This window comes from Macaca mulatta, chromosome X, assembly GCF_049350105.2.
Source record: "Macaca mulatta isolate MMU2019108-1 chromosome X, T2T-MMU8v2.0, whole genome shotgun sequence".
NCBI classification, from domain to species: Eukaryota; Metazoa; Chordata; class Mammalia; order Primates; family Cercopithecidae; genus Macaca; species Macaca mulatta.
This window is the reverse complement of record NC_133426.1, coordinates 78,996,990-79,021,350: the sequence shown is the minus strand read 5'-3', so window position 1 is coordinate 79,021,350 and position 24,361 is coordinate 78,996,990. Positions and strand designations below refer to the sequence as shown.

Sequence of the window (24,361 nt, the reverse complement as noted above, 5' to 3'; positions counted from 1 at the left end):
AATAGAGCTTCAGTATCTTTAAAATGGAAATCTAATTATGCCTTCAAAGCACACACACACAGATGCACACATGCACCCATACAATGTTTGAGACATTTTGTACCCTTTAAGCAAAAGTCCAAACTCATTAGCCTGCCGGGTATATATAGCCCACGTTTACCTCTCTAGCCTCATCCCACCACTCCTGCTGTCAAGCCTTCATGCTCCTGGGTGCATACTTCCTTCTCTGGACTTAGTCCCCTACCAGTAACCCCACAATCATCTCTGCCTCCAAATTCCCTATCGTCACCCTACATACCTATAAATTTCTACACTTTTAAAAAAAACTTTTATTGCACAATAATCACAGATTCACAGAAGGTTGCAAAAAAATGTATAGGGAAGTCCCAGGTACCCTTCATCCAGCCTCCCCCAATGTTGACACCTTATACAATTATATTACAGCATCAAAATGAAGAAGTTGATATTGGACATTGGTACAAGCCATGGAGCTTATTTAGATTTCACCAACTATACATGCATGTGTGTGTGTGTATGTGTATGTGTGTGTGTGTAGCTCTATGCAATTTTATCACACATGTAGCCTTGCATAACTACAACCACAATCAAGATACAGATCAGTACCATCATCACAAGGCTCCCTCATGCTATGCCTTTGTAGTTACATCCATCCCTAACCCCTGGCAACCAACTAATCTATTCTCCATCTCTGTAATTATTATTTTGCAAATGTAATATAAATGGACTCATGCAGCAGACAATCTTTTGAGATTGGCCTTATTGACCCGGCATAATTCCCTTGAGAGCCATCCAGATTTTTTTGCATGTATCAATAGTTTGCTCCTTTTTATGAATGAACAATATTCCAGTGGCATGGTTGTACCAGTTTGTTTAACCATTTATCTGTTGAAGTGCATCTGGGTTGTTTCCAATGTATGGCTATTACAAATTGAGCTGCTATCAACATTCATGTACAAGTTCCTACACAAAAATCAGTCTTAAATTATCTGGAATACATTGCCCAAGAGTACAATTACTAGGTCATATGGTAAATCTATTTTTAGTTTTGACAGGAACTGCCAAACTATTTTCCAGAGTGGCTACATCATTTTACGTTCCCACCAGCAAGATATGTTTATGATCTGGTTTCTCCACATCCTTACCAGGAATCATTGTTACCATTTTTCAGTTTAGCCATCTTGAGAGTTGGCTCACTGTAGTTCTCATCTTTTAGGACCTAAGTCAAGAGTTACTTCTATAGAGCCTTTTTAAAATCCTCAGGAAAAGTTGATTATTCCCTACTCTGTGCCATTTCTGACACTTCATTTATCGTTGTATTTTAATTATTTATTGACATAGTCTGTGTCTTTCCCTCTATTTCCGAGCTACATGAAGCTAGGGGTTGTGTCATATTCATCTTTGTTCCTCCAGCATCTGGTACAGTTACATGCTGGGCACACAGTGGATGCTCAGGAAAATGTGTGGTAAGTGAGGGAAAGAATGAATGAACAGAACATTAGTCTTGTTGCCTCCCCCCCTCCTCCTCCTTAAGCTAGAAACCTTTTTAGAACAGACATCACGCCTTCCTCTGTGTCTCCCAGCAGCAGCTAATAGGGTGCTCTGTACATGTAGATGCTCAATAAATGTCGTCTAAACTATTCAGTTAGCTTATCTTCCCTCTGCACCCAGGAGATAAGCATATGAAAGAGAGAATAGGCCCAAGTATCCTTGTATTAAGGATCATATGTCATTATTTTTATAATATTCTTATAATCTCTACGATCACTCAATATTCTTCTGTGTAGATGAGAAATCAAAACAAAACAGTCCTTTGAGTCAAAGAATGCCTCTGTGGGTGAGCACTATTCAATAATTTCAGTACCCTTGTTACATATGGATTTGGGAGGATGGCTTTTTATGTCCCTGAATTCCTTTTGCATTTTCAGAAAGATCTGGGATATTTCTAGTCTTGCTGCACTGGTGTAATTTGACATGTTGATTATGAAGAGGTCATTAACCTCAACATTTTTGATCACTTTTTGACTCTGTATTTTCTCAACTCTGATGTATGTTAATTTGCACTTGTTTATACGTCTCTGTAAGAGTTATTCAGGCCCTTGAGGGCTGGTATATATTCTGTCTGGAAAGTAGATTGTAAGCCCCTTGAGAGCAGAGACTTTATAACTCCTAGGAATGTATTCTGGACACTGTCAGTGTTCAATTAATGATAATACTGAAAGCTTGACTAAGGTCGTCTGTCACATTGACATCTTCCTTTTCATCTACAAGTGTTCTATCAAAAAAAAAAGGTAGGTTGACTAGGTAGCATTGAATGATTCTATCCAAAATTATGCTCATTGTTACACTACAATTTGTTCTTTAGGGTGCTTTCAGATTTATAATTTTAGATCAGTTGTTACAGTTCCCTTCCCTATAATACCCTGGTTACATATGCATTAGGGAGGATTGCATTTCATAACCCGTTAGTCCTTTTGCATAATAAAAACTTACCTGATAACATCTATGCTTGTAAAGCATGTAATTCTTCTCCCCAGCCCCCACTGAGAACCAGGTGATTAAACTCCAAGTATGGTCCTAATCTTAAATAATCAGAAAGAACCCTTAACGACTATTCAGTATATATTTTATTTCCCCAGATTTTAAAATGGACTAAATGTGTATACTATGTCCTATGGCTGTTGAAGTTAAATTAATATGAATATTTCAAGGAAGTCTGAATTTTAAAACAGAAGGACAGATGTGTTCATTGATGAGGGTGGAAGTAGAGGGAATTATTTTGCAAGTCAGGTTTATTAAGGTATCATTTACATACAGTCTGATTCACCCTTTTTAGGTGGAAAGTTTGATGAGTTTGACAGGTTGTGTTTTTTTCCCTTAACTATTTGCTAATTCAGTTATACCTCTAACTTGCCCCACCACCACCACTACCCCTAGACCAAACTGACCTATATTTTTCTAATATTTTGTATCCTTTCTATTTTATATAGTGTACTAAAGGAAGTATACCAAGCCTTTAATCCCAAAGCAGTGGTCTTACAGTTGGGAGCTGACACAATAGCTGGGGATCCCATGTGCTCCTTTAACATGACTCCAGTGGGAATTGGCAAGTGTCTTAAGTACATCCTTCAATGGCAGTTGGCAACACTCATTTTGGGAGGAGGTGAGTATAGAGGAAGATTACCAGGAGAATTTGTTGACCTTCCTCCACATTTTGTACATTGGCACTGAACTTGGAAAACTTGGCTTTCTTGGATTGGATAATACCAACCTACCTGAAGCCCAGAAGCCTGAGTCAATAAAATCTGCCACCTCCACAGTTCAGCATAAGAAAATACTCTGACACACTTCTCAGCTTAGCATGTGCATTGACTTCTTGGCACTCTAAAGTCTAAATTTCAATTCCTGAAGCAAAGATCCTCTGGTTAAAGGTTACCTCGAATCTTAAGAATATAGGATGTTAACCCCAGTAGACTGATCCATCTTCTCTCAGTGTAGTATTTGATTTTCAGTTCTAGTAATCATCTTTTGGGAACATGTCACTGAAATTCCAACTCTACTTGTATGTAAGTAAACACACAAATTAATTAAATAAGCTGAATTCAAGAATGACTCTTCCCCCAAAAAGCGTGGATTTGTTATAGTGAAGTAAAATTGAGAGATCTGTAGTCTCTTGGGCATTCTTGCCTTTGGTGTGTGCTGATTATTTGTATTACTTAGCCAAAAGGAAGCCCAGTCTATTCAGTAGAAGCATTTATACATTTGAGAATGGAACTTGTCACAACATCTACCACCTTTAAAGATGTCTTGCTTAAAATCTTCTGTCTACCTACCTAGCATAATCTTTATTTCATTGGATGAATAGATTGGTGTGTTAAAATAACATGGTCAAGCAGATTGAGCTTAAAATGCATATATTATAGAAGAGCTAATTGTTGGTTGCTTTGTCAACCTGTTAGAGGAAATTGTGGGGAGGCCTTATTAAATGAGTGGGCATTCAACACAAGTACACAAGCCTGGTCCTTTGGCAGCCTCAAACTCTAGAAGGCTCAAAATTAAAGGTACTTACAAGAGACAACCTCTTATGAAAAGCTGGCAAGAAATATATTAACTTCAACTGAAGAAAAAGATAAAATTGATAAGTACTGTGTGACATATTACTTTCCTTGACAGCACTAAGGATGGTGATTATGATACAGGTACAGCTAAGGAGGGGGAGAGACCTTTCTACTATATACATCAGGTTAGAACCTGACTTTTGTTTGAGGCTATAGTCTTTACATTAAAAGCCTATTAGCATGCTCTAAAGCCTTTTTGCTTTCTTAGCCCAAAGTTTTGACATTTGAATATATAACTCTTCTTAGGAAATATGTGTATTCCTGAAAATGCTTGTGCATAAATGGAATTTTTGCAAATCAAATCATATTGTATATGTACCAGAGATAGTTTACTACCTAAGCAAAACCTATAGTGACCTTTTTTGAAATTAAATATACCAAATAAGTTTATCTTATAAATTCGAGTTTTTCCATGTCGGGAGTATTTAAAGTAATACCTGTACTATTTAACTGAAATTCTCAGCCCCTATTAACACACAGTTCGTAAAGAGAGCCACATCACCAAGCTTCAGTGGACCCCATTGAGGCCTAAAAGACATACTCAAAGCATCCGTGACCTTTCAAATAGTAGAAAAGCTTAAGAAAAGGGTGACCATATGTCCTAGTTTATACATGTTATCCCAGTGTAATGATTAATAGTGCCCTCTTTTACTTTTAAAAGTATACCATTTTGTATGATAATTTATATGGTCACCCTATCTAAAATCGACCAGATTCTGTTTCCCTTAGGCTGCATTGAGATTAGGAAATCATTCCATTTTACCTTTATACTCTTAGAATTTAGCTAAAGGCCAATGTTTGAATGCTTGCATGGCAGAGCACATCTATTCAGCACAAAAATATGCTGATTATTAGCCAGTATAATATGGCTGTTGGGTGATTGTGACAGGACCTGATGAGATGGGTCAGAGCATCCATCAACGGTCCCTTCCTCATCTCACTCTCTTTGATCTCTGCCACCAGGCCTATGTTTTGTGGCAAAAAGGAATGCTGATATTAAAAGAAGGAAGTCTGTTTTTGTCAGCATTTTCCTTTTCTGTTTCCTGGGTTTTTAGGGCTAGATCTGCCAATAGTTTTAAAATACAAATCACATTCAGCAGTCATTTTATAGAATTGTTGCAAAATTCATCACAGAAATCTTTCCATTGGGTAGATCACCTCAAGAGATCTGGATTCCAGAGATCTGAGTCTTGCTGATGGCTCTTGATGGAACTGAGGAGTTTGGATTCCTCAGGTACATATTTTTGGAGAGATGAGAGCCTCTTTAATCTTTGCAGACCTTGGACTGCCCAGTTTTACATTGTGCATGATTTGACTGGTCCACCAAAGTCTGCCTAATAGGTGGTTTAAAAATATCACAAAGGGATATTTAGGGGAAATTCTGCAATTTGAGGTTGTCTTTTATTAAAACATTTTTCTCTCTTTCTTTACCCTCCTTCCCTCTCCTGCTGTTTTGTGACTATTCTTTCCTAACTTCACAATTCTTGATGGAGACAGGAGGCTATAACCTTGCCAACACGGCTCGATGCTGGACATACTTGACCGGGGTCATCCTAGGGAAAACACTATCCTCTGAGATCCCAGATCATGAGGTAAGTAAGGCTCCGACAAGTCCTCTCTTCTTTAAGGGGAAGAGCTGAGTCATTCCACCTAATCAAAATCACGTCCTCACCACTCAATACCGTTTTGTTGAGAGACACTTCAATAACAATAACACACTGTCTTGGCAGAATAGTGGACTCTTGTTCCAAAATATCCAAGACCTTCTGCCTTTTTTTTTTTTTTTTTACAAGAGATCTCAAAGGCCAACCAACTTTAATTTCTCAATTAATTACAGAGACTGTGGGAAGGGGTCACCTGTTCACACAAAGAATTCTTTGGAATATGTGCATATTTTTATCCCCTAGCCTCAAAAAGGAAGGGGCTATTTTTTAAATGTGAAAGCTGGATTTTCATCTATTTTTTAAAGAAGTTTCATAGGTGGTATGTGGCACATGTTCTTTGGTGGTAGTCCTGATCTCTCAATTTTCTTTGACCAATGTAAAATTCAAGGAACCCATAAGCGCTACAAACACCATTGCTGGTGTTTTTCTAGCAATTAGTGGCACACAGAGGCTGGAATGGGACCATCCAAAATGTGAAACATCATTTGAGCCCTTGCCATTTTCTTTAGTCATACAAGATGGGCTTTATGTTTTCCAAAGCAAAGATGTCTGTTCTAGTTTTCCCAAAACAAGTTCACAGAAAGCTGTCTGGGACCTGTGAGTGTGCTGATAATCCCTAATCCAAAGGCGTACCTTTGTTCCTACCTATCACCCCAGTTCCCCTGCAAGCAGGAACCATGTTATAGATTAAGATGTATAACTACAGACCTTAGACTGGATAACTTAAAATAACAAACGGGTACATGCAGCACCACCTTCTCAAGCTATTTCCCAAGGATTAGGGATGCCACTTTAGTTTTAATGTTATGAATTCTGACAGATACAGTAGCTGTACACTTGGGAGCATGATGCTTTTTAAAGTTGCTATTATTTTTTAAAAATTAGAAACAACTTAAACTAATTTTCTTCCAATTTTCTCCTAACCTCAGGTGAGGTACAATATGTATCTCAGAAAAACCATTCAATATGTCTAGAATACAAATAGAAGGTACACTATAATTTGAGACAATTTGCTGATGTCAGGGTTAATAGAAGTCTCTTTTCTTGGTTTGTCTTACCTTTATTCAGTATTTGGAAGCTTAATGAAATATAAAGGTAAGTGCTGTGAACAAATGTAATCACTGTTATTGCTGTGGGAATATCTCAGATTGCATTGTAATTTAAAGCTCTAAGACTTTATAAACTGATCAAGTTATGTCAGAAACAAGTTTTAAGCTGTAGAAGCCTGAACTGAGAATAAATGCTCTATTCCTGCGAAGCAAAAGCAAATCCAAAGTTTCATCTGTGTTAAAAGATTGATAAATTTTTAATAAAGATGAATACTGCCTCTGGTACGTGGAGAAGCTATGGGCCTGAATGGGTGTAGGCTGGGCCTTATAAATAGATGTTCTGTCTTTATACTGAAATATTCTGTAAGATTAAATGAGATATAATGTATGTCAAGTGCCTAACACATAGTCCCCTGGAACCTAATAGGCACTTTAAAAATGCAAGTTCTCGGCCGGGCACGGTGGCTCACACCTGTAATCCCAGCACTTTGGGAGGTCAAGGTGGGCGGATCACTTGAGGTCAGGAATCTGAGACCAGCCTGGCCAACATGGTGAAACCCCATCTCTACTAAAGATACAAAAAATTAGCTGGACGTGGTGGTGCACACCTGTAATCCCAGCTACTCAGGAGGCTGAGGCAAGAGAATCGCTTGAACCTGGAAGGTGTAGGTTGCAGTGAGCCAAGATCGTGCCATTGCACTTCAGCCTAGGCGACAGTGCGAGACTCCGTATCAAAAAAAAAAAAAAAAAAAAGCAAGTTATCTCCTTCCCCTTTGCATGCTGCTCACTTCTTATACCCAGACATTTATGACTATGTCATTCATAAATTTGCCCAAACCCTTTGTGAATTCCTTCTGTCATATCCTTCTGGTTTAAGAGATGTGAGTCATGCAAGAAGGAACAAAGAATAAAATTGAAATGACAGTCTTCCAGGTACAATAAGATAACATTTTAATGAAAATTGCCAAAAATAGGCTACACAGTATGAAGTCATATAAGTTCTGGGGCACAATACACAGTTGCACACAAATATCCTTGTGGTCCTCTGAAATCAGATCAACAAATGGTAGATCAAAAAATATTTGCTGAGCACCCATTCTGTGCCAGGCACCATGCTAACTGTCTTAGGAGATGCAAAGAGAGAAATTCATCCCCTACCTCAAGCAGCTAGGGAGGGAGGGTGGTGTAAGTGCTGGGGAGACATGCAAATGCACAGATAGTTATAATACAGAGCAGAAAAAGAATAAGACAGTAGGAAGAGTGACTGTAGAGATATGCATCAAATATAAAGGGGATACAAAGGAGTACACAAAATACCCTGCCCTCCATGAGCTGAAAATATAATCAAGAAATCTAGTAGCTTTTTTGTAGATTGCTTAGCATAATCTGTGTATGCAAACGTCATCTGTGAATAAAGAGAGTTTTCCTTCTTTCTGTATAATCTTTCTTTTTCTTACCTTTTTGCACTGGTTGGGACCTCCAGTGCAATGCTGAGTGGAAATGGTGAGTGAATATCTTTATCTGGTCCCCAGTCATAGGGGGAAAGCACTTAATCTTCACTATGAAGTGTTATATTAGCTGTAGGATTTTTCAAAAATGTTCTTTTTTAGGTTGAGGAAGTTCCCTTCTATTCCTAATTTACTGAGACTTTTTTTTCTTACAAATGAGTATTGATTTTGTCAAATGTTTTTCTTCATCTATTGAAATGATCATATGGTATCCTCCTTTATTGTTAGTACAAGCACTGATTTTTTAATGTTAAACTAACTTTGCATTCCTGGAATAAACCCTGCTTGGTCATGTTATATTATCCTTTTTATGTATTCCTGGATTCATTTTGCTGAAACTTGGTCAAGGTTTTTTTGTGTCTATGTTTTGTTTTGTTTTGTTTTGTTTTGAGACAGAGTCTCGCTCTGTCACCCAGGCTGGAGTGCAGTGGCCATGATCTTAGCTCACTGCAAGCTCCGCCTCCCGGGTTTATGCCATTCTCCTGCCTCAGCCTCCCGAGTAGCTGGGACTACAGGCACCCGCCACCTCGCCCGGCTAGTTTTTTGTATTTTTTAGTAGAGACGGGGTTTCACCATGTTAGCCAGCATGGTCTCGATCTCCTGACCTCGTGATCCGCCCGTCTCGGCCTCCCAAAGTGCTGAGATTACAGGCTTGAGCCACCGCGCCCGGCCGTGTCTATGTTGATAAGGGAAGTTGGCCTGTTTTTTCTTTTCTTGTAATGTCTTTGTCTGGTTTTGATATCAGGGCAATGCTGATCTTTGTGGTTTCTCTGGGGTTTACCTCTGGGTATGTGTTTGGTTTTTTTGTTTGTTTGTTTTTGGTTTTTGTTTTTTGTTAGACAGAGTCTTGCTGTGTCACCCAGGCTGGAGTGCAGTGGAACAATCTCGGCTCACTGCAACCTCTGCCTCTTGGGTTCAAGCAATTTGCCTGCCTCGGCCTCCCTAGTAGCCAAGACTACAGGTGCATACCACCACACCCGGCTGATTTTTGTATTTTTAGTAGAGATGAGGTTTCACCATGTTGGCCAGGCTGGTCTTGAACTCCTGACCTCAAGTGATTCGCCTGCCTTGGCCTCCCAAAGTGCTGGGATTACAGGTGTGAGACACCATGCCCGGCCTACAGTATGCGTTTTTAACTTATCAGGGTCAACTTTTAAATAGTATTACATTACTTCACATATAATATAGTACCTTTACAGCAGCGTTCTTCCATTTTTTTCCTTTCTCTTTCTTTGTGGTATTGTAGTCATACATTTTACTTTTGCATGTGTTATAAACCTCTCGATACATTGTTATTGTTTTGCTTTAAACAATTTTTTTAGTTTTTAAAATACTTACTAATTCATTTTTTTAAATTATTATTATACTTTATGTTCTAGGGTACCTGTGCACAACATGCAGATTTGTTACATACGTATACATGTGCCATGTTGGTGTGCTGCACCCATTAACTCGTCATTTACATTAGATATATCTCCTAATGCTATCCTTCCCCTCTCCTGCCTCCCCACAATAGGCCCCGGTGTGTGATGTTCCACTTCCTGTGTCCAAGTGATCTCATTGTTCAATTCCCACCTATGAGTGAGAACATACAGTGTTTGGTTTTCTGTTCTTGTGATAGTTTGCTGAGAATGATGGTTTCCAGCTGCATCCATGTCCCTACAAAGGACATGAACTCATCCTTTTTTATCGCTGCATAGTATTCAGTGGTGTATACCTGCCACATTTTCTTAATCCAGTCTGTCACTGATGGACATATGGGTTAATTCCAAGTCTTTACTATTGTGAATAGTGCTGCAATAAACATACATGTGCATGTGTCTTTAAAGCAGCTTGATTTATAATCCTTTGGGTATATACCCAGTAATGGGATAGCTGGGTCAAATGGTATTTCTAGTTCTAGATCCTTGAGGAATCGCCACACTGTTTTCCACAATGGTTGAACTAGTTTACAGTCCCACCAACAGTGTAAAAGTGTTCCTATTTCTCCACATCCTCTCCAGCACCTATTGTTTCCTGATTTTTTAATGATTACCATTCTAACTGGCATGAGATGGTATCTCATTGTGGTTTTGACTTGCATTTCTCTGATGGCCAGTGATGATGAGCATTTTTCATGTGTCTGTTGGCTGTATGAATGTCTTCTTTTGAGAAATGTCTGTTCATATCTTTTGCCCACTTTTTGATGGGGTTGTTTGTTTGTTTCTTGTAAATTTGTTTGAGTTCTTTGTAGATTCTGGATATTAGCCCTTTGTCAGATGAGTAGATAGCAAAAATTTTCTCCCATTCTGTAGGTTGCCTGTTCACTCTGATGGTAGTTTCTTTTGCTGTGCAGAAGCTCTTTAGTTTAATTAGATCCTATTTGTCAATTTTGGCTTTTGTTGCCATTGCTTTTGGTGTTTTAGACATGAAGTCCTTGCCCATGCCTATGTCCTGAATGGTATTACCTTGGTTTTCTTCTAGGGTTTTTATGGTTTTAGGTCTAACATTTAAGTCTCTAATCCATCTTGAATTAATTTTCATATAAGGAGTAAGGAAAGGATCCAGTTTCAGCTTTCCACTTATGGCTAGCCAATTTTCCCAGCACTATTTATTAAATAGGGAATCCTTTCCCCATTTCTTGTTTTTGTCAGGTTTGTCAAAGATCAGATGGCTGTAGATATGTGGTATTATTTCTGAGGGTTCTGTTCTGTTCCATTGGTCTATATCTCTGTTTTGGTACCAGTACCATGCTGTTTTGGTTACTGTAGCCTTGTAGTATAGTTTGAAGTCAGGTAGCGTGATGCCTCCAGCTTTGTTCTTTTGGCTTAGGATTGTCTTGGCATTGTGGGGTCCTTTTTGGTTCTGTATGAACATTAGAGCAGTTTTTTCCAATTCTGAGAATAAAGTCATTGGTAGCTTAATGGGGATGGCACTGAATCTATAAATTACCTTGAGCAGTATGGCCATTTTCACAATATTGATTCTTCCTATCCATGAGCATGGTATGTTCTTCCATTTGTTTGTGTCCTCTTTTATTTCACTGAGCAGTGGTTTGTAGTTCTCCTTGAAGAGGTCCTTTACATCCCTTGTAAGTTGGATTCCTAGGTATTTTATTCTCTTTGAAGCTATTGTGAATGGGAGTACATTCATGATGTGGCTCTCTGTTTGTCTGTTACTGGTGTATAAGAATGCTTGTGATTTTTGCACATTGATTTTGTCTCCTGAGACTTTGCTGAAGTTGCTTATCAGCTTAAGGAGATTTTGGGCTGAGACAATGGGGTTTTCTAAATATACAATCATGTCATCTACAGACAGGGACAATTTGACTTCTTCTTTTCCTAACTGAATACCCTTGATTTCTTTCTCTTGCCTGATTGCCCTAGCCAGAACTTCCAACACTATGTTGAATAGGAGTGGTGAGAGAGGGCATCCCAGTCTTGGGCCAGTTTTCAAAGGGAATGTTTCCAGTTTTTGCCCATTCAGAATGTTGGCTGTGGGTTTCTCATAAATACCTCTTATTATTTTGAGATACGTTCCATCAATACCGAATTTATTGAGAGTTTTTAGCATGAAGGGCTGTTGAATTTTGTCAAAGGCCTTTTCTGCATCTATTGAGATAATCATGTGGTTTTTGTCTTTGGTTCTGTTTATATGCTGAATTACATTTATTGATTTGTGTACGATGAACCAGCCTTGCATCCCAGGGATGAAGCCCACTTGATCATGGTGGATAAACTTTTCGATGTGCTGTTGGATTCGGTTTGCCAGTATTTTATTGAGGATATTGGTCTAAAATTCTCTTTTTTTGTTGTGTCTCTGCCAGGCTTTGGTATCAGGAGGATGTTGGCCTCATAAAATGAGTTAGGGAGGATTCCCTCTTTTTCTATTGATTGGAATGGTTTCAGAAGGAATGGTACCAGCTCCTCCTTGTACCTCTGGTAGAATTCAGCTGTGAATCCGTCTGGTCCTGGACTTTTTTTGGTTGGTAGGCTATTAATTATTGCCTCAATTTCAGAGCCTGCTATTGGTCTATTCAGGGATTCAACTTCTTCCTGATTTAGTCTTGGGAGAGTGTAAGTGTCCGGGAAATTATCCATTTCTTCTAGGTTTTCTAGTTTATTTGTGTAGAGGTGTTTATAGTATTCTCTGATGGTAGTTTGTATTTCTGTGTGGTCAGTGGTGATATCCCCTTTATCATTTTTTATTGCGTCTATTTGATTCTTCTCTCTTTTCTTCTTTATTAGTCTTGCTAGCGGTCTATCAATTTTGTTGATCTTTTCAAAAAACCAGCTCCTGGAATCATTGATTTTTTGGAGGGTTTTTTGTGTCTCTATCTCCTTCAGTTCTGCTCTGATCTTAGTGATTTCTTGCCTTCTGCTAGCTTTTGAATGTGTTTGCTCTTGCTTCTCTAGTTCTTTTAATTGTGATGTTAGGGTGTCAGTTTTATATCTTTCCTGCTTTCTCTTGTGGGCATTTAGTGCTATAAATTTCCCTCTACACACTGTTTTAAATGTGTCCCAGAGATTCTGGTATGTAGTATGTTTGTTCTCATTGGTTTCAAAGAACATCTTTATTTCTGCCTTCATTTTGTTATGTACCCAGTAGTCATTCAGGAGCAGGTTGTTCAGTTTCCATGTAGTTGAGCGGATTTGATTGAGTTTCTTAGTCCTGAGTTCTAGTTTGATTGCACTGTGGTCTGAAAGACAGTTTGTTATAATTTCTGTTGTTTTACATTTGCTGAGAAGTGCTTTACTTCCAACTATGTGGTCAACTTTGGAATAAGTGTGATGTGGAACTGAGAAGAATGTATATTCTGTTGATTTGGGGTGGAGAGTTCTGTAGATGTCTATTAGGTCTGCTTGGTGCAGAGTTGAGTTCAATTCCTGGCTATCCTTGTTAACTTTCTGTCTCGTTGATCTGTCTAATGTTGACAGTGGGGTGTTAAAGTCTCCCATTATTATTGTATGGGAGTCTAAGTCTCTTTATAAGTCTCTAAGGACTTGCTTTATGGATCTGGGTGCTCCTGTGTTGGGTGCATATATATTTAGGATAGTTAGCTCTTCCTGATGAATTGATCCCTTTACCATTATGTAATGGCCTTCTTTGTCTCTTTTGATCTTTGATGGTTTAAAGTCTGTTTTATCAGAGAATAGATTACAATCCCTGCTTTTTTTTGTTTTCCATTTGCTTGTTAGATCTTCCTCCATCCCTTTATTTTGAGCCTATGTGTGTCTCTGCATGTGAGATGGGTCTCCTGAATATGGCAAACAGATGGGTCTTGACTCTTTATCCAATTTGCCAGTGTGTATCTTTTAATTGGACCATTTAGTCCATCTACATTTAAGGTTAATATTGTTATGTGTGAACTTGATCCTGTCATTATGATGTTAGCTGGTTATTTTGTTCGTTAGTTGATGCAGTTTCTTCCTTACATCGATGGTCTTTACATTTTGGCATGTTTTTGCAATGGCTGGTACCGGTTGTTCCTTTCCATGTTTAGTGCTTCCTTCAGGATCTCTTGTAGGGCAGGCCTGGTGGTGACAAAATCGCTAAGCATTTGCTTGTCTGTAAAGGGTTTTATTTCTCCTTCACTTATAAAACTTAGTTTGGCTGGATATGAAATTCTGGGTGGAAAATTCTTTTCTTTAAGAATGTTGAATATTGGCCCCCACTCTCTTCTGGCTTGTAGAGTTTCTGCCGAGAGATCTGCTGTTAGTCTGATGGGCTTCCCTTTGTGTGTAACCCGACCTTTCTCTCTGGCTGCCCTTAAAATTTTTTCCTTTATTTCACCTTTGGTGAATCTGACAATTATGTGTCTTGGAGTTGCTCTTCTCGAGGAGTATCTTTGTGGCATTCTCTGTATTTCCTGAATTTGAATGTTGGCCTGCCTTACTAGGTTGGGGAATTTCTCCTGGATGATAACCTGCAAAGTGTTTTCCAACTTGGTTCCATTTTCCCCCTCACTTTCAGGCACACCAAGCAGACGTAGATTTGGTCTTTTCACATGGTCCCATATTTCTTGGAGGCTTTGTTCATTTGTTTTTACTCTTTTTTCTCTACACTTCTCTTCTCACTTCATTTCATTCATTTGATCTTCAATCGCTGATACTCTTTCTTCCAGTTGATCGCGTTGGTTACTGAAGCTTATGCATTTGTCACCTAGTTCTCGTGTCATGGTTTTCATCTCTATCAGTTCTTTTAAAGTCTTCTCTACATTGGTTATTCTAGTTATCCATTCATCCATTCTTTTTTCAAGGTTTTTAGTTTCTTTGCACTGGGTACGTAGTACCTCCTTTAGCTCTGAGTAGTTTGATCAACTGAAGCTTTCTTCTGTCAACTCGTCAAAGTCATTCTCTGTCCAGCTTTGTTCCGTTGCTGATGATGAGCTGCGTTCCTTTGAAGGGGGAGATGCATTCTCATTTTTTGAATTTCCAGCTTTTCTGCCCTGCTTTTTCCCCATCTTTGTGGTTTTATCTGCCTTTGGTATTTGATGATGGTGACGTACTGATTGGGTTTTGGTGTGGGTGTCCTTTCTGTTTGGTAGTTTTCCTTCTAACAATCAGGACCCTCAGCTGTAGGTCTGTTGGAGTTTGCTTGAGGTCCACTCCAGATCCTTTGGCTGGGTATCAGCAGTGGAGGCTGCAGAAGATAGAATATTGCTGAACAGCGAGTGTTGCTGTCTGATTCTTGCTCTAGAAGCTTTGTCTCAGAGGTTTTCCCAGCTGTGTGAGGTGTGAGGTGTAGGTTTGCACCTAGCAGGGGATGTCTCCCAGTTAGGCTACTCAGGGGTCAGGGACCCACTTGAGCAGACAGTCTGTCCGTTCTCAGATCTCAACCTCTGTGCTGGGAGATCCACTGCTCTCTTCAAAGCTGTCGGATAGGGACATTTACATCTGCAGAAGTTTCTGCTGCTTTTTGTTTAGCTATGCCCTGTCCCCAGGGATGGAGTCTACTGAGGCAGGCAGGCCTCTTTGAGCTGCAGTGGGCTCCACCCAATTCGAGCTTCCTGGAGGCTTTGTTTACCTACTTAAGCCTCAGCAATGGCAGGCACCCCTCCCCTAGCCTCGCTGCCACCTTGCAGTTAGATCTCAGACTGCTGTGCTAGCAATGAGGGAGGCTCTGTGGGCTTGGAACCCTCCGGGCCAGGTGTGTGATATAATCTCCTGGTGCGCTGTTTGCTAAGACCTTTGGTAAAGCGCAGTGTTAGGGTGGGAGTTACCCGATTTTCCAAGTGTTGTTTTTCTCAGTTTCCCTTGGCTAGGAAAAGGAATTCCCTTCCCTCTTGTGCTTCCCAGGTGAGGTGATGCCTCACCCTGCTTCAGCTCTCACTGGTCATGCTGCACCCATTGACCAGCACCAACTGTCTGACATGCCCCAGTGAGATGAACCTGGTACCTCAGTTGAAAATGCAGAAATCACCCATCTTCTGTGTCGCTCGTGCTGGGAGCTGGAGGCTGGAGCTGTTCCTATTTGGCCATCTTGGGTGCCCCCGACCTCTAATTCATTTTAAGTAGAATAAATCCAGCATATATTAGCTCAAATAACATGTTTTGATGAAAATAAGTGTATTTTCCAAGACAAAAAAAATTTCCTAAGAAAAATGTCATTGTTATACCCTTTTGCCCATTTCTTTAACGTCTGGCTTAATAGATGACAGCTGACTTCTCATACCTGCTTCTACATTCAGTGTGTTTTGAGATGTTGTTTTTGTTAAAATATATAAAGAAAATCCAGCTTCACATAGATATGTAGTTGCAATAGGGAAATAATTATGGGTATTCTTTGATGCTACACTAAAACTTTGCAAATAGAAGTTTCTTAAAGGTTAAACCAGTGTGGAATCTGAAACCATATCAATGAACTGTTTATATACTGTTACATTAAAACTCATTGGTCATCTTATTATTCGAGTGGATATTTGACACATCTTATACATATTGGTTATTTGGAAAATATTGGTTCACTAAGTTATGGAAATATTCCAAATGCTAACACATTTTAAGCAGTATCAAAAAATCAGTCATTGATCTTACCACTGATCTCACTGGAAAAAAAGCTTAAGTATTGAGAAGCTGTCAAGCTCCCAGTGGCAGAATGAAGTTTTCTGAAATTCTAATTTTCACTCAAAAAATGTGAATATTATCATTTACAACAAATACTGTCAGTTGTTTGCCCTGAAGTGACAAACTTATTTCATTTTTGAGAAAATATTTGCCAAATATTCAAGTATTTAATCATGCCTTATCCATCATTCTTTCAAGCAAAAATGATGTTCTATGAAAAATGTGGCTAGTTAAGCTCAAAACTTGACATGCTTTTCCTCAAGACAACCACCATAGCACAGTGTATACCAGAAGCACCTTATGTATACCTCTGATTTCATCACACAGAATATTAAATCCAGCATCAGGATTTAATAAAATTAATATTTTTTAGTGCTTTATCAGGGACATTCTTAAGTCAAGTTGGATTTGGATTTTATTTTACTATAAGTGCATGTCAGTAAATAATACAATAACTGCTTGTATTTTTGGTGCTATTGCCTTAATTTGTACCATAGTATCAACAGTTTTGCCCACCATTGCTTTTGCACCTCCATGCAAATATAAACAAACTTGCTCCAGCATAAACCATGAGATTCAAAGTTATTCAGCACTTTGAACGTTTTAGCACCACTCATGTTTGTTGCCAACCATTCACATAAAAGATTGTCTTCAAAGATTAGGTAGTGCTGATACCACATGACTGACTGCAAGCAAAACTGCAAGCCCAGCCATATTTGTAGATTTGTCTGTTTGTAAGGTGCTAATAAATTCTGTAAATGAGATGCTAAGTCTTCATGATTACAGCTAAATGTTTAAATAAACAAGTTACTGTGCCATTGAGAAAAGACAATGCTGTAAGTTATTTTACTAAATTTTCATCCAATAGGCAGTGAGCAATGTCAATTGTCCAAGGCTTTATTGGTCTCCAAGCTATAGTGTGGAATTCTCTAGCCAATGCAGTAAAATAACTTACCTATAACATGCTGCAATGACTTTTTTACTTCTAATTTGAAAAGGTGCAACAAACAATTCTTGGCTATTTGAATTCATCATGTCTACGCTTAATATATTCAATTCCTTTTCCTTTAACTATGAATGAATGGTCTAAAAATGATGCTACAACTTAAATGACAAATTATTTTGAAACTGTTTGAAAATGTTCTGTTGCATAAATTTGTTACATATATAAAGATAATTTTAATCATATTTCTTATTTACAATTTCATTCAGTTTTTTTTAAGTAAAGTTCTTCCTTCCATGGGTCAGAACCCATACTGATGTTTCAGTTTCATCTTTTTCAGCTCCTATAAACATAGATGTTGTGGCCCTCATTTGAGAAAGCAAGTCTTTTAGCTCTGGACCACACCCCTTATATCCTTATTGGGCTGTGTTTGGCTGGACTGTGTTACTCCATTTCTTCTCTGCCACCAGGGTGACAGCATGCTTTGCTCCTCTCTGGCCTTCGGTGGTACTCCTTTGAGCTCAGTACATAGGCAGCCACCACTGGATCTGCTGCTTCCAACATGACCCTACATGGTCTTCTAAAGAAATTATGAGTAAGAAAATATCTTTTTTATTCACCCATTCCAGCATTTTTCAATATTTTGTGTAGATCCAGGTTTCCATCTGGTACAAATGACATCTGGCCTAGGAACTTCAGTTCATTTTCCTTATACTGTAGGTCTGCTAGCAACAAATTCTCAGCTTTTCTTTGTCTGAAAAAGTTTCTATTTTGTCTTAATTCTGGAACGATATTTTCACTAGGTATAGAATTCTAGGCTGATAATTTTTTCTTTTAGCACTTCAAAGATCTTATTTCATTGCCTTCTTGCTTACATATTTCCTCATGAGAAGTCTGTGATGAATTTTCTTCTTTGTTCCCTTATGTAATATGTGTCATATTTCTTTGGCTGCTAAGTTTTCTGTTTATAACTAGTTTTCGGCAGCTGATTATAATATGCTATCACGTGGTTGTCTTTGGATTTATCCTGTCTGAGATTCATTGAGCTAGGATCTGTGGGTTTATAGATTTTATCAAATTTGGAAATATTTCAGCCACTATTTTTTTCTGTTACTCCTTTCTTTCTTCTACTTCTAAGACTCCAACTAAACCTAGTTAGACCAGTTATGTTGAAGTTTCATGCATCATTCACTGTGACCTTTTTAATTTTTCTTTCTTTCTCTTTTTTTCTTTCTTTCTTCCTTTCTTCTTTTTAAGAGACAGAGTCTTACTCTGTCAACCAGGCTTGAGTGCAGTGGTATAGTCATAGCTTACTGCAGCCTCAACTTCCTGGGCTCAAGCAGTCCTCCCACCTCAGCCTCCCAAGTAAATAGGACTACAGGTGCACTCCACCATGACTGGTTAATTGTTTTATTTTGTAGAGACAAGGTCTTACTGTGTTACCCAGGCTGTTGCCCAGGCTGATCTTGAGCTCCTGGGCTCAAGCAATCCTCTCTTCTCAGCCTCCCAAAGTGCTGGAATTACAGGCATGAGCCACCATGCCCGGCCTATTTTTTTTCAGTCTTTTATTTCTCCCTGTGATTTATTTTGAAGAGTTTTCATTGCTTTGCCTTCAAGTTCATTGATCTTTTCTTCTGCAGTATACCTGCTCTTAATCTCATCCAGTGAAATTTCCTTTTCAAATATTGTGTTTTTCATCTCTAGAATTTCCATTCTTAAAAATATTTTTAATTTCTCTCCTCACTAGGTTCATTTTTTTTTTTTACCTCCTTAAGCTTATGGAGCATATTTATAATAGCTGTTTTACAGTCCTTGTCTACTAATTCCATCATTTCTGTCATTTCTGGGTCTGTTTCTGTTAACTGATTTTTCTTCACATTATAGGTCACATTTTCCTACTGCTTTGTGTGTTTAGTAATTTTTTATTGGATATCAAATGTCATGAATTTTATATTGTTGAATTCTGGATTTTAAAAAATTGGATTTCAAGAGGATTATACTTTTTTTCCTGATAATTAAGTTATTGTGGATCAGTTTGATCCTTTTCCAGTTTTGTTTTTAAATTAATTTAGAGTAGGTCTTGACTAGCCTTTTTATTCTAGGGCTAATTTAGCCTGCTTTGAAGGTACTACCCCTGTGAAGCCTGTACTGTTACCCCAGGTATTCAGTGAGATCTCTTCAATTTGGACCTTTGTGAGCTCTAGGAATTGTTCATCTTTTTTTGTTTGGTTGGGGGGTTTTCTTGGTTTTTGTTTGTTTGTTTGTTTGTTTGTTTAAGATCGAGTCTTGCTCTGTCACCCAGGCTGGAGTGCAGTGGCACAATCTCAGCTCACTGCAACCTCCGCCTCCCAGGTGCAAGCAATTCTCCTGCCTCAGCTTCCCCAGTAGCTGGGATTACAGACATGTGCCAACATGCCCAGATAATTTTTGTATTTTTAGTAGAGACAGGGTTTCACCATGTTGGCCGGGCTGGTCTCGAAATCCTGACCTCAAGCGATCCACCAGCCTCGGCCTACCAAAGTGCTGGGATTACAGGCATGAGCCATGGCGCCCAGCCAGCAATTGTTCATCTTACAACACCTCAGTAATTGCTTTTCTGTAAGTTTTTCAGGACTACTCTTGTGAAGTTGTACCCTACACATGTTCAGACTGGTATTCTTCAAAAGATTCAAGTAGACTTCTATGTATATTTCTAGTATTCTTTTTTGGCTTAGCTCCATCTCTACAATTTCTAACCACCTTGGCCTCTCTGAACTCCAATATCCATCTCCTCTACTCAGTGAGATTGCTGGACTCTGTTTGGGTTCCCCCTTCCTACACCACAGTCCAGGGATTACTTCCAGGCAGAAAGCCTAGGTGATAGTAGGGTTCACCTCATTCGTATCCTTTGTCTTTCAGGAATCAATATCTTGTACTGTTTATTGTCCAATTTCTGAAAATAGATGTTTCCTTTAATTTCTTAATTTTCCAGTTGTCTCTAGAGAGAAAGTAATCTTGCCCTCATGACCAGAAGCCAAAGTCCTTTAGTTATCTGCCTTCATTTTCTCTGCCTTCATTTTTGAAGAATATTTTTGTAGGATTTAAAATTCTAAATTTACAGTTTTTCTTTTCTTCTGGCTTCTATTGTTTCTGATGGACATTAGTCTTGTTCTTATTATTATTTCCCTGTATATAATGTATCTTTTTTCCTCTGGCTACCTTTATAAATTTATATTTGGTATTCAGACCTTTACTGTCGGCTAGGCACGGTGGCCCATATCTGTAATCCCAACACTTTGGGAGGCCAAGACAGGCAGATCACTTGAAGCCAGGAGTTTGAGACGAGCCTGGCCAACGTGGTAAAACCCCATCTCTACTAAAAGTTCAAAAAGAAGCCAGGTGTGGTGGCACATCCCTGTAATCCCACTTACTTGGGTAGCTGAGTCATGAGAATCACTTGAACCTGGGAGGCAGAGGATGCAGTGAGCTGAGATTGCGCCACTGTACTCCAACCTGGGCAACAATGCAAGACTCTCTCAAAAGGGAAAAAAAAAAAAAACAGACAGAAAAGAAAGAAAGAAAGAAAGAAAGAAAGAAAGAAAGAAAGAAAGAAAGAAAGAGAGAGAGAGAGAAAGAGAAAGAAAGAAAGAAAGAAAGAAAGAAAGAAAGAAAGAAAGAAAGAAAGAAAGAGAAAGAAAGAAAATCAACTGTAATATGCCTCAGTGTGATTTGTTTGTATTTATCCTATGTGGGATTCCCTAACTTCTTGGATTTGTGGGTTGCTAATTTTTATATACAGGTTGGGTATCACTTTTTTTAAATACTTGGGACCAGAAGTGTTTTGGATTTCAGATTTTTTTCGGATTTTGTAGTATTTGCAATCTGGAAATTCAAAATCTAAAATGCTCCAGTGAACATTTCCTTTGAACATCATATCAGCACTCAAAAAGTTTCGTATTTTAGAACATTTCAGATTTTGGATTTTCAGATTAGGGATACTCAACCTGTGATTTGGAAAAGTATCAGCCAGTATTTCCTTTTTTTTTTTTTAAACTTATTCTCTCTTTCTTGTTCTTCTGGGACTCCAATTACAGGTATGTTTGATTGATGCTGTCCTACAAGTCACGGAAGTGAGCTTTTTTTTTTTCCAACTTTTTTCTCTCCAAGTTTCAGTTTGTTTGATTTCTATTGATCAGTCTTCAGGTTTACTGAGTCTTTAGTATCCAATCTACTATTCATTCCATCCCATGAATTTTTTTATTTCATCTCATCCAATGATTTCCTTAGCTTCTTTTTTCTCGAAATGATTATAGATCCACAGACCATTGTAAAGGTACTACAAAGAGGTACCATGTACCCTTCACTCATTTTCCTCCAGTGGTAACTTCTTATATGACTATACTGTAGTAACAAAACCAAGAAATTGACATTGGTACAGCAGATCTTGTTTAAATTTCACCAGTTTTACATGAGCCCGTTTGTGTGTGTGTGTGTGTGTGTGTGTGTGTGCGTGCACGCGTGTGTGTGTGTGTGTGCATATTTAGTCCTAGGCAATTTTATTATATGTATAGATTGATATAACTACTACTATTGTCAGGATACAGCACTGTTCCTTATCACACAGACCTTCCTTGTGCTATTATTTTATAGCCACTGCTGCCTTCTTCTTTTCCCCTACCCTATCATGAACCCTTGGCAATCACTGATCTTTTCTTCATCTCTATGATTTTTTCATTTAGACAATGTGATATAAGTGGAATAATATATTATGTGAGTTGTCAAGATTGGATTTTTCCCTCAGGATAATTCCCTTGAGATCCATCCAATTTGTTCCATGCATTAATAGTTCATTCCTTTTTATGGATGAATGGTATTCCATGGTATAGATGTACCATAGGTTGTTTAATCATTTCTCCATTTGAGTTGTTTCCAATTTTGGCTATTAAAATTAAATGCTCATATAGTTTTTGTGTGGATATAAGTTTTCATATCTCTGGGAACAATGCCTAGGAATGCAAATGCTAGATCATATTGTAAGAATAGGTGTGATGTTTTTAAGAAACTAAACAGAAAGGAAATGATTAAAGAAAAAAAGTGCTTTCTTTTAATTACTGTTTATATACCATATCTTTTCCACCCTTTTAAAAAATATCCCTATATCATTACATTTGAAGTGAGTTTCTTGTAGACAGGATATAATTGGATTGTGTTTTTTTAACCTATTCTGCCATCTCTGTCTTTCCAATGGTGTGTTTAGGCGATTTACTTTTAATGTAGTTATTAATATGTTAGGGCTTAAGTCTGCCATTTTATTTAAACAGTATGTTTTCTGTTTGTTCCCTCTATTTTTTTTTATACTTTAAGTTCTGGGAGACATGTGCAGAATGTGCAGGTTTGTGACATAGGTATACACGTGCCATGGTGGTTGCTGCACCCAGCAACCCATCATCTACATTAGGTATTTCTCCTAATGCTCTCCCTTCCCTAGGCCCCCAACCCTGAAGAGGCCCCAGTGTGTGATGTTCCCATCCCTGTGTCCGTGTGTTCTCATTGTTCAACTCCCACTTATGACTGAGAACATGTGGTGTTCGCTTTTCTGTTCCTGTGTTAGTTTTCTGAGAATGATGATTTCCAGCTTCATCCATGTCCCTGCAAAGGACATGAACTCATCCTTTTTTATGGCTGCATAGTATTCCATGGTGTATATGTGCCACATTTTCTTTATCCAGTCTGTCATTGATGGGCATTTGCATTGGTTCCAAGACTTTGCTATTGTGAATAGTGCTGCAATAAACATCAATAAACATATGTGTGCATGTGTCTTTATAGTAGAATGGTTTATAATCCTTTGGGTATATACCCAGTAATGGGATTGCTGGGTCAAATGGTATTTCTGGTTCTAGATCCTTGAGGAATCACCACACTGTCTTCCACAATGGTTGAACTAATTTACACTCCCACCAACAGTGTAAAAGCATTCCTATTTCTCCACATCCTCTCCAGCATCTGTTGTTTCCTGACTTTTTAATGATCACCATTCTAACTGGTGTGACATAGTATCTCATTGTGGTTTTGATTTGCATGTCTCTAATGACCAGTGATGATGAGTTCTTTCTCATATGTTTGTTGGCCACATAAATGTCTTCTTTAGAGAAGTGTCTGTTCATATCCTTCACCTACTTTTTGATGTTTGTTTTTTCCTTGTAAATTTGTTTAAGTTCATTGTGGATTCTTGATATTAGCCCTTTATCAGATGGATAGATTGCAAAAATTTTCTCCCATTCTGTAGGTTGCCTGTTCCCTCTGATGATAGTTGCTCTTGCTGTGCAGAAGGTCTTTAGTTTAATTAGATCCCATTTGTCAATTTTGGCTTTCGTTACCATTACTTTTGGTGTTTTAGTCATGAGGTCTTTGCCCATGCCTATGTCCTAAATGGTATTGCCTAGATTTTCTTCTAGGGTTTTTATGGTTTTAGGTCTTACATTTAAGTCTTTAATGCATCTTGAGTTAATTTTTGTATCAGGTGTAATGAAGGGGTCCAGTTTCAGTTTTCTGCATATGGCTAGCCAGTTTTCCCAACACCATTTGTTAAATAGGGAATCTTTCCCCATTGCTTGTTTCTGTCAGGTTTGTCAAAGACCAGAGGGTTGTAAATATGTGGCATTATTTATGAGGCCTCTGTTCTGTTCCATTGGTCTATATATCTGTTTTGGTACCGGTACCATGCTGTTTTGGTTACTGTAGCCTTGTAGTATAGTTTGAAGTCATGTAGCGTGATGCCTCCAGCTTTATTCTTTTTGCTTAGGATTGTCTTGGCTATGAGGGCTCATTTTTGGTTCCATATGAAATTTAAAGTAGTTTTTTCTAATTCTATGAAGAAAGTCATTGGTAGCTTGACGGGGATAGCATTGAATCTGTAAATTACTTTGGGCAGTATGTATGGCCATTATCACAATATTGATTCTTCCTATCCATGAGCATGGAATGTTTTTCCATTTGTTTGTGCCCTCTCTTATTTCCTTGAGCAGTGTTTGTAG

The 24,361-nt window shown here is 38.4% G+C and overlaps 1 protein-coding gene across 9 annotated transcripts in view; it reads left to right on the top strand.

Annotated features, from left to right (window-relative positions):
- The window catches only part of HDAC8 (histone deacetylase 8), a 247,934-nt gene that overhangs the window by 106,599 nt on the left and 116,974 nt on the right, over positions 1–24,361 (top strand). For 8 of the 9 annotated variants that reach the window (XR_013413093.1, XR_013413092.1, XM_077989430.1 and 5 more), the window contains 2 exons: positions 3,009–3,181; positions 5,634–5,728. The exons of the other annotated variant lie outside the window; for it this stretch is intronic. Coding sequence is in view for 6 of the 8 variants with exons in the window: in XM_077989430.1 (XP_077845556.1) it covers positions 3,009–3,181; positions 5,634–5,728 (268 nt within the window). In the remaining 2 variants the exon portion in view is untranslated. The remainder of the gene's footprint in view (positions 1–3,008; positions 3,182–5,633; positions 5,729–24,361) is intronic. 9 annotated transcript variants of the gene reach the window in all.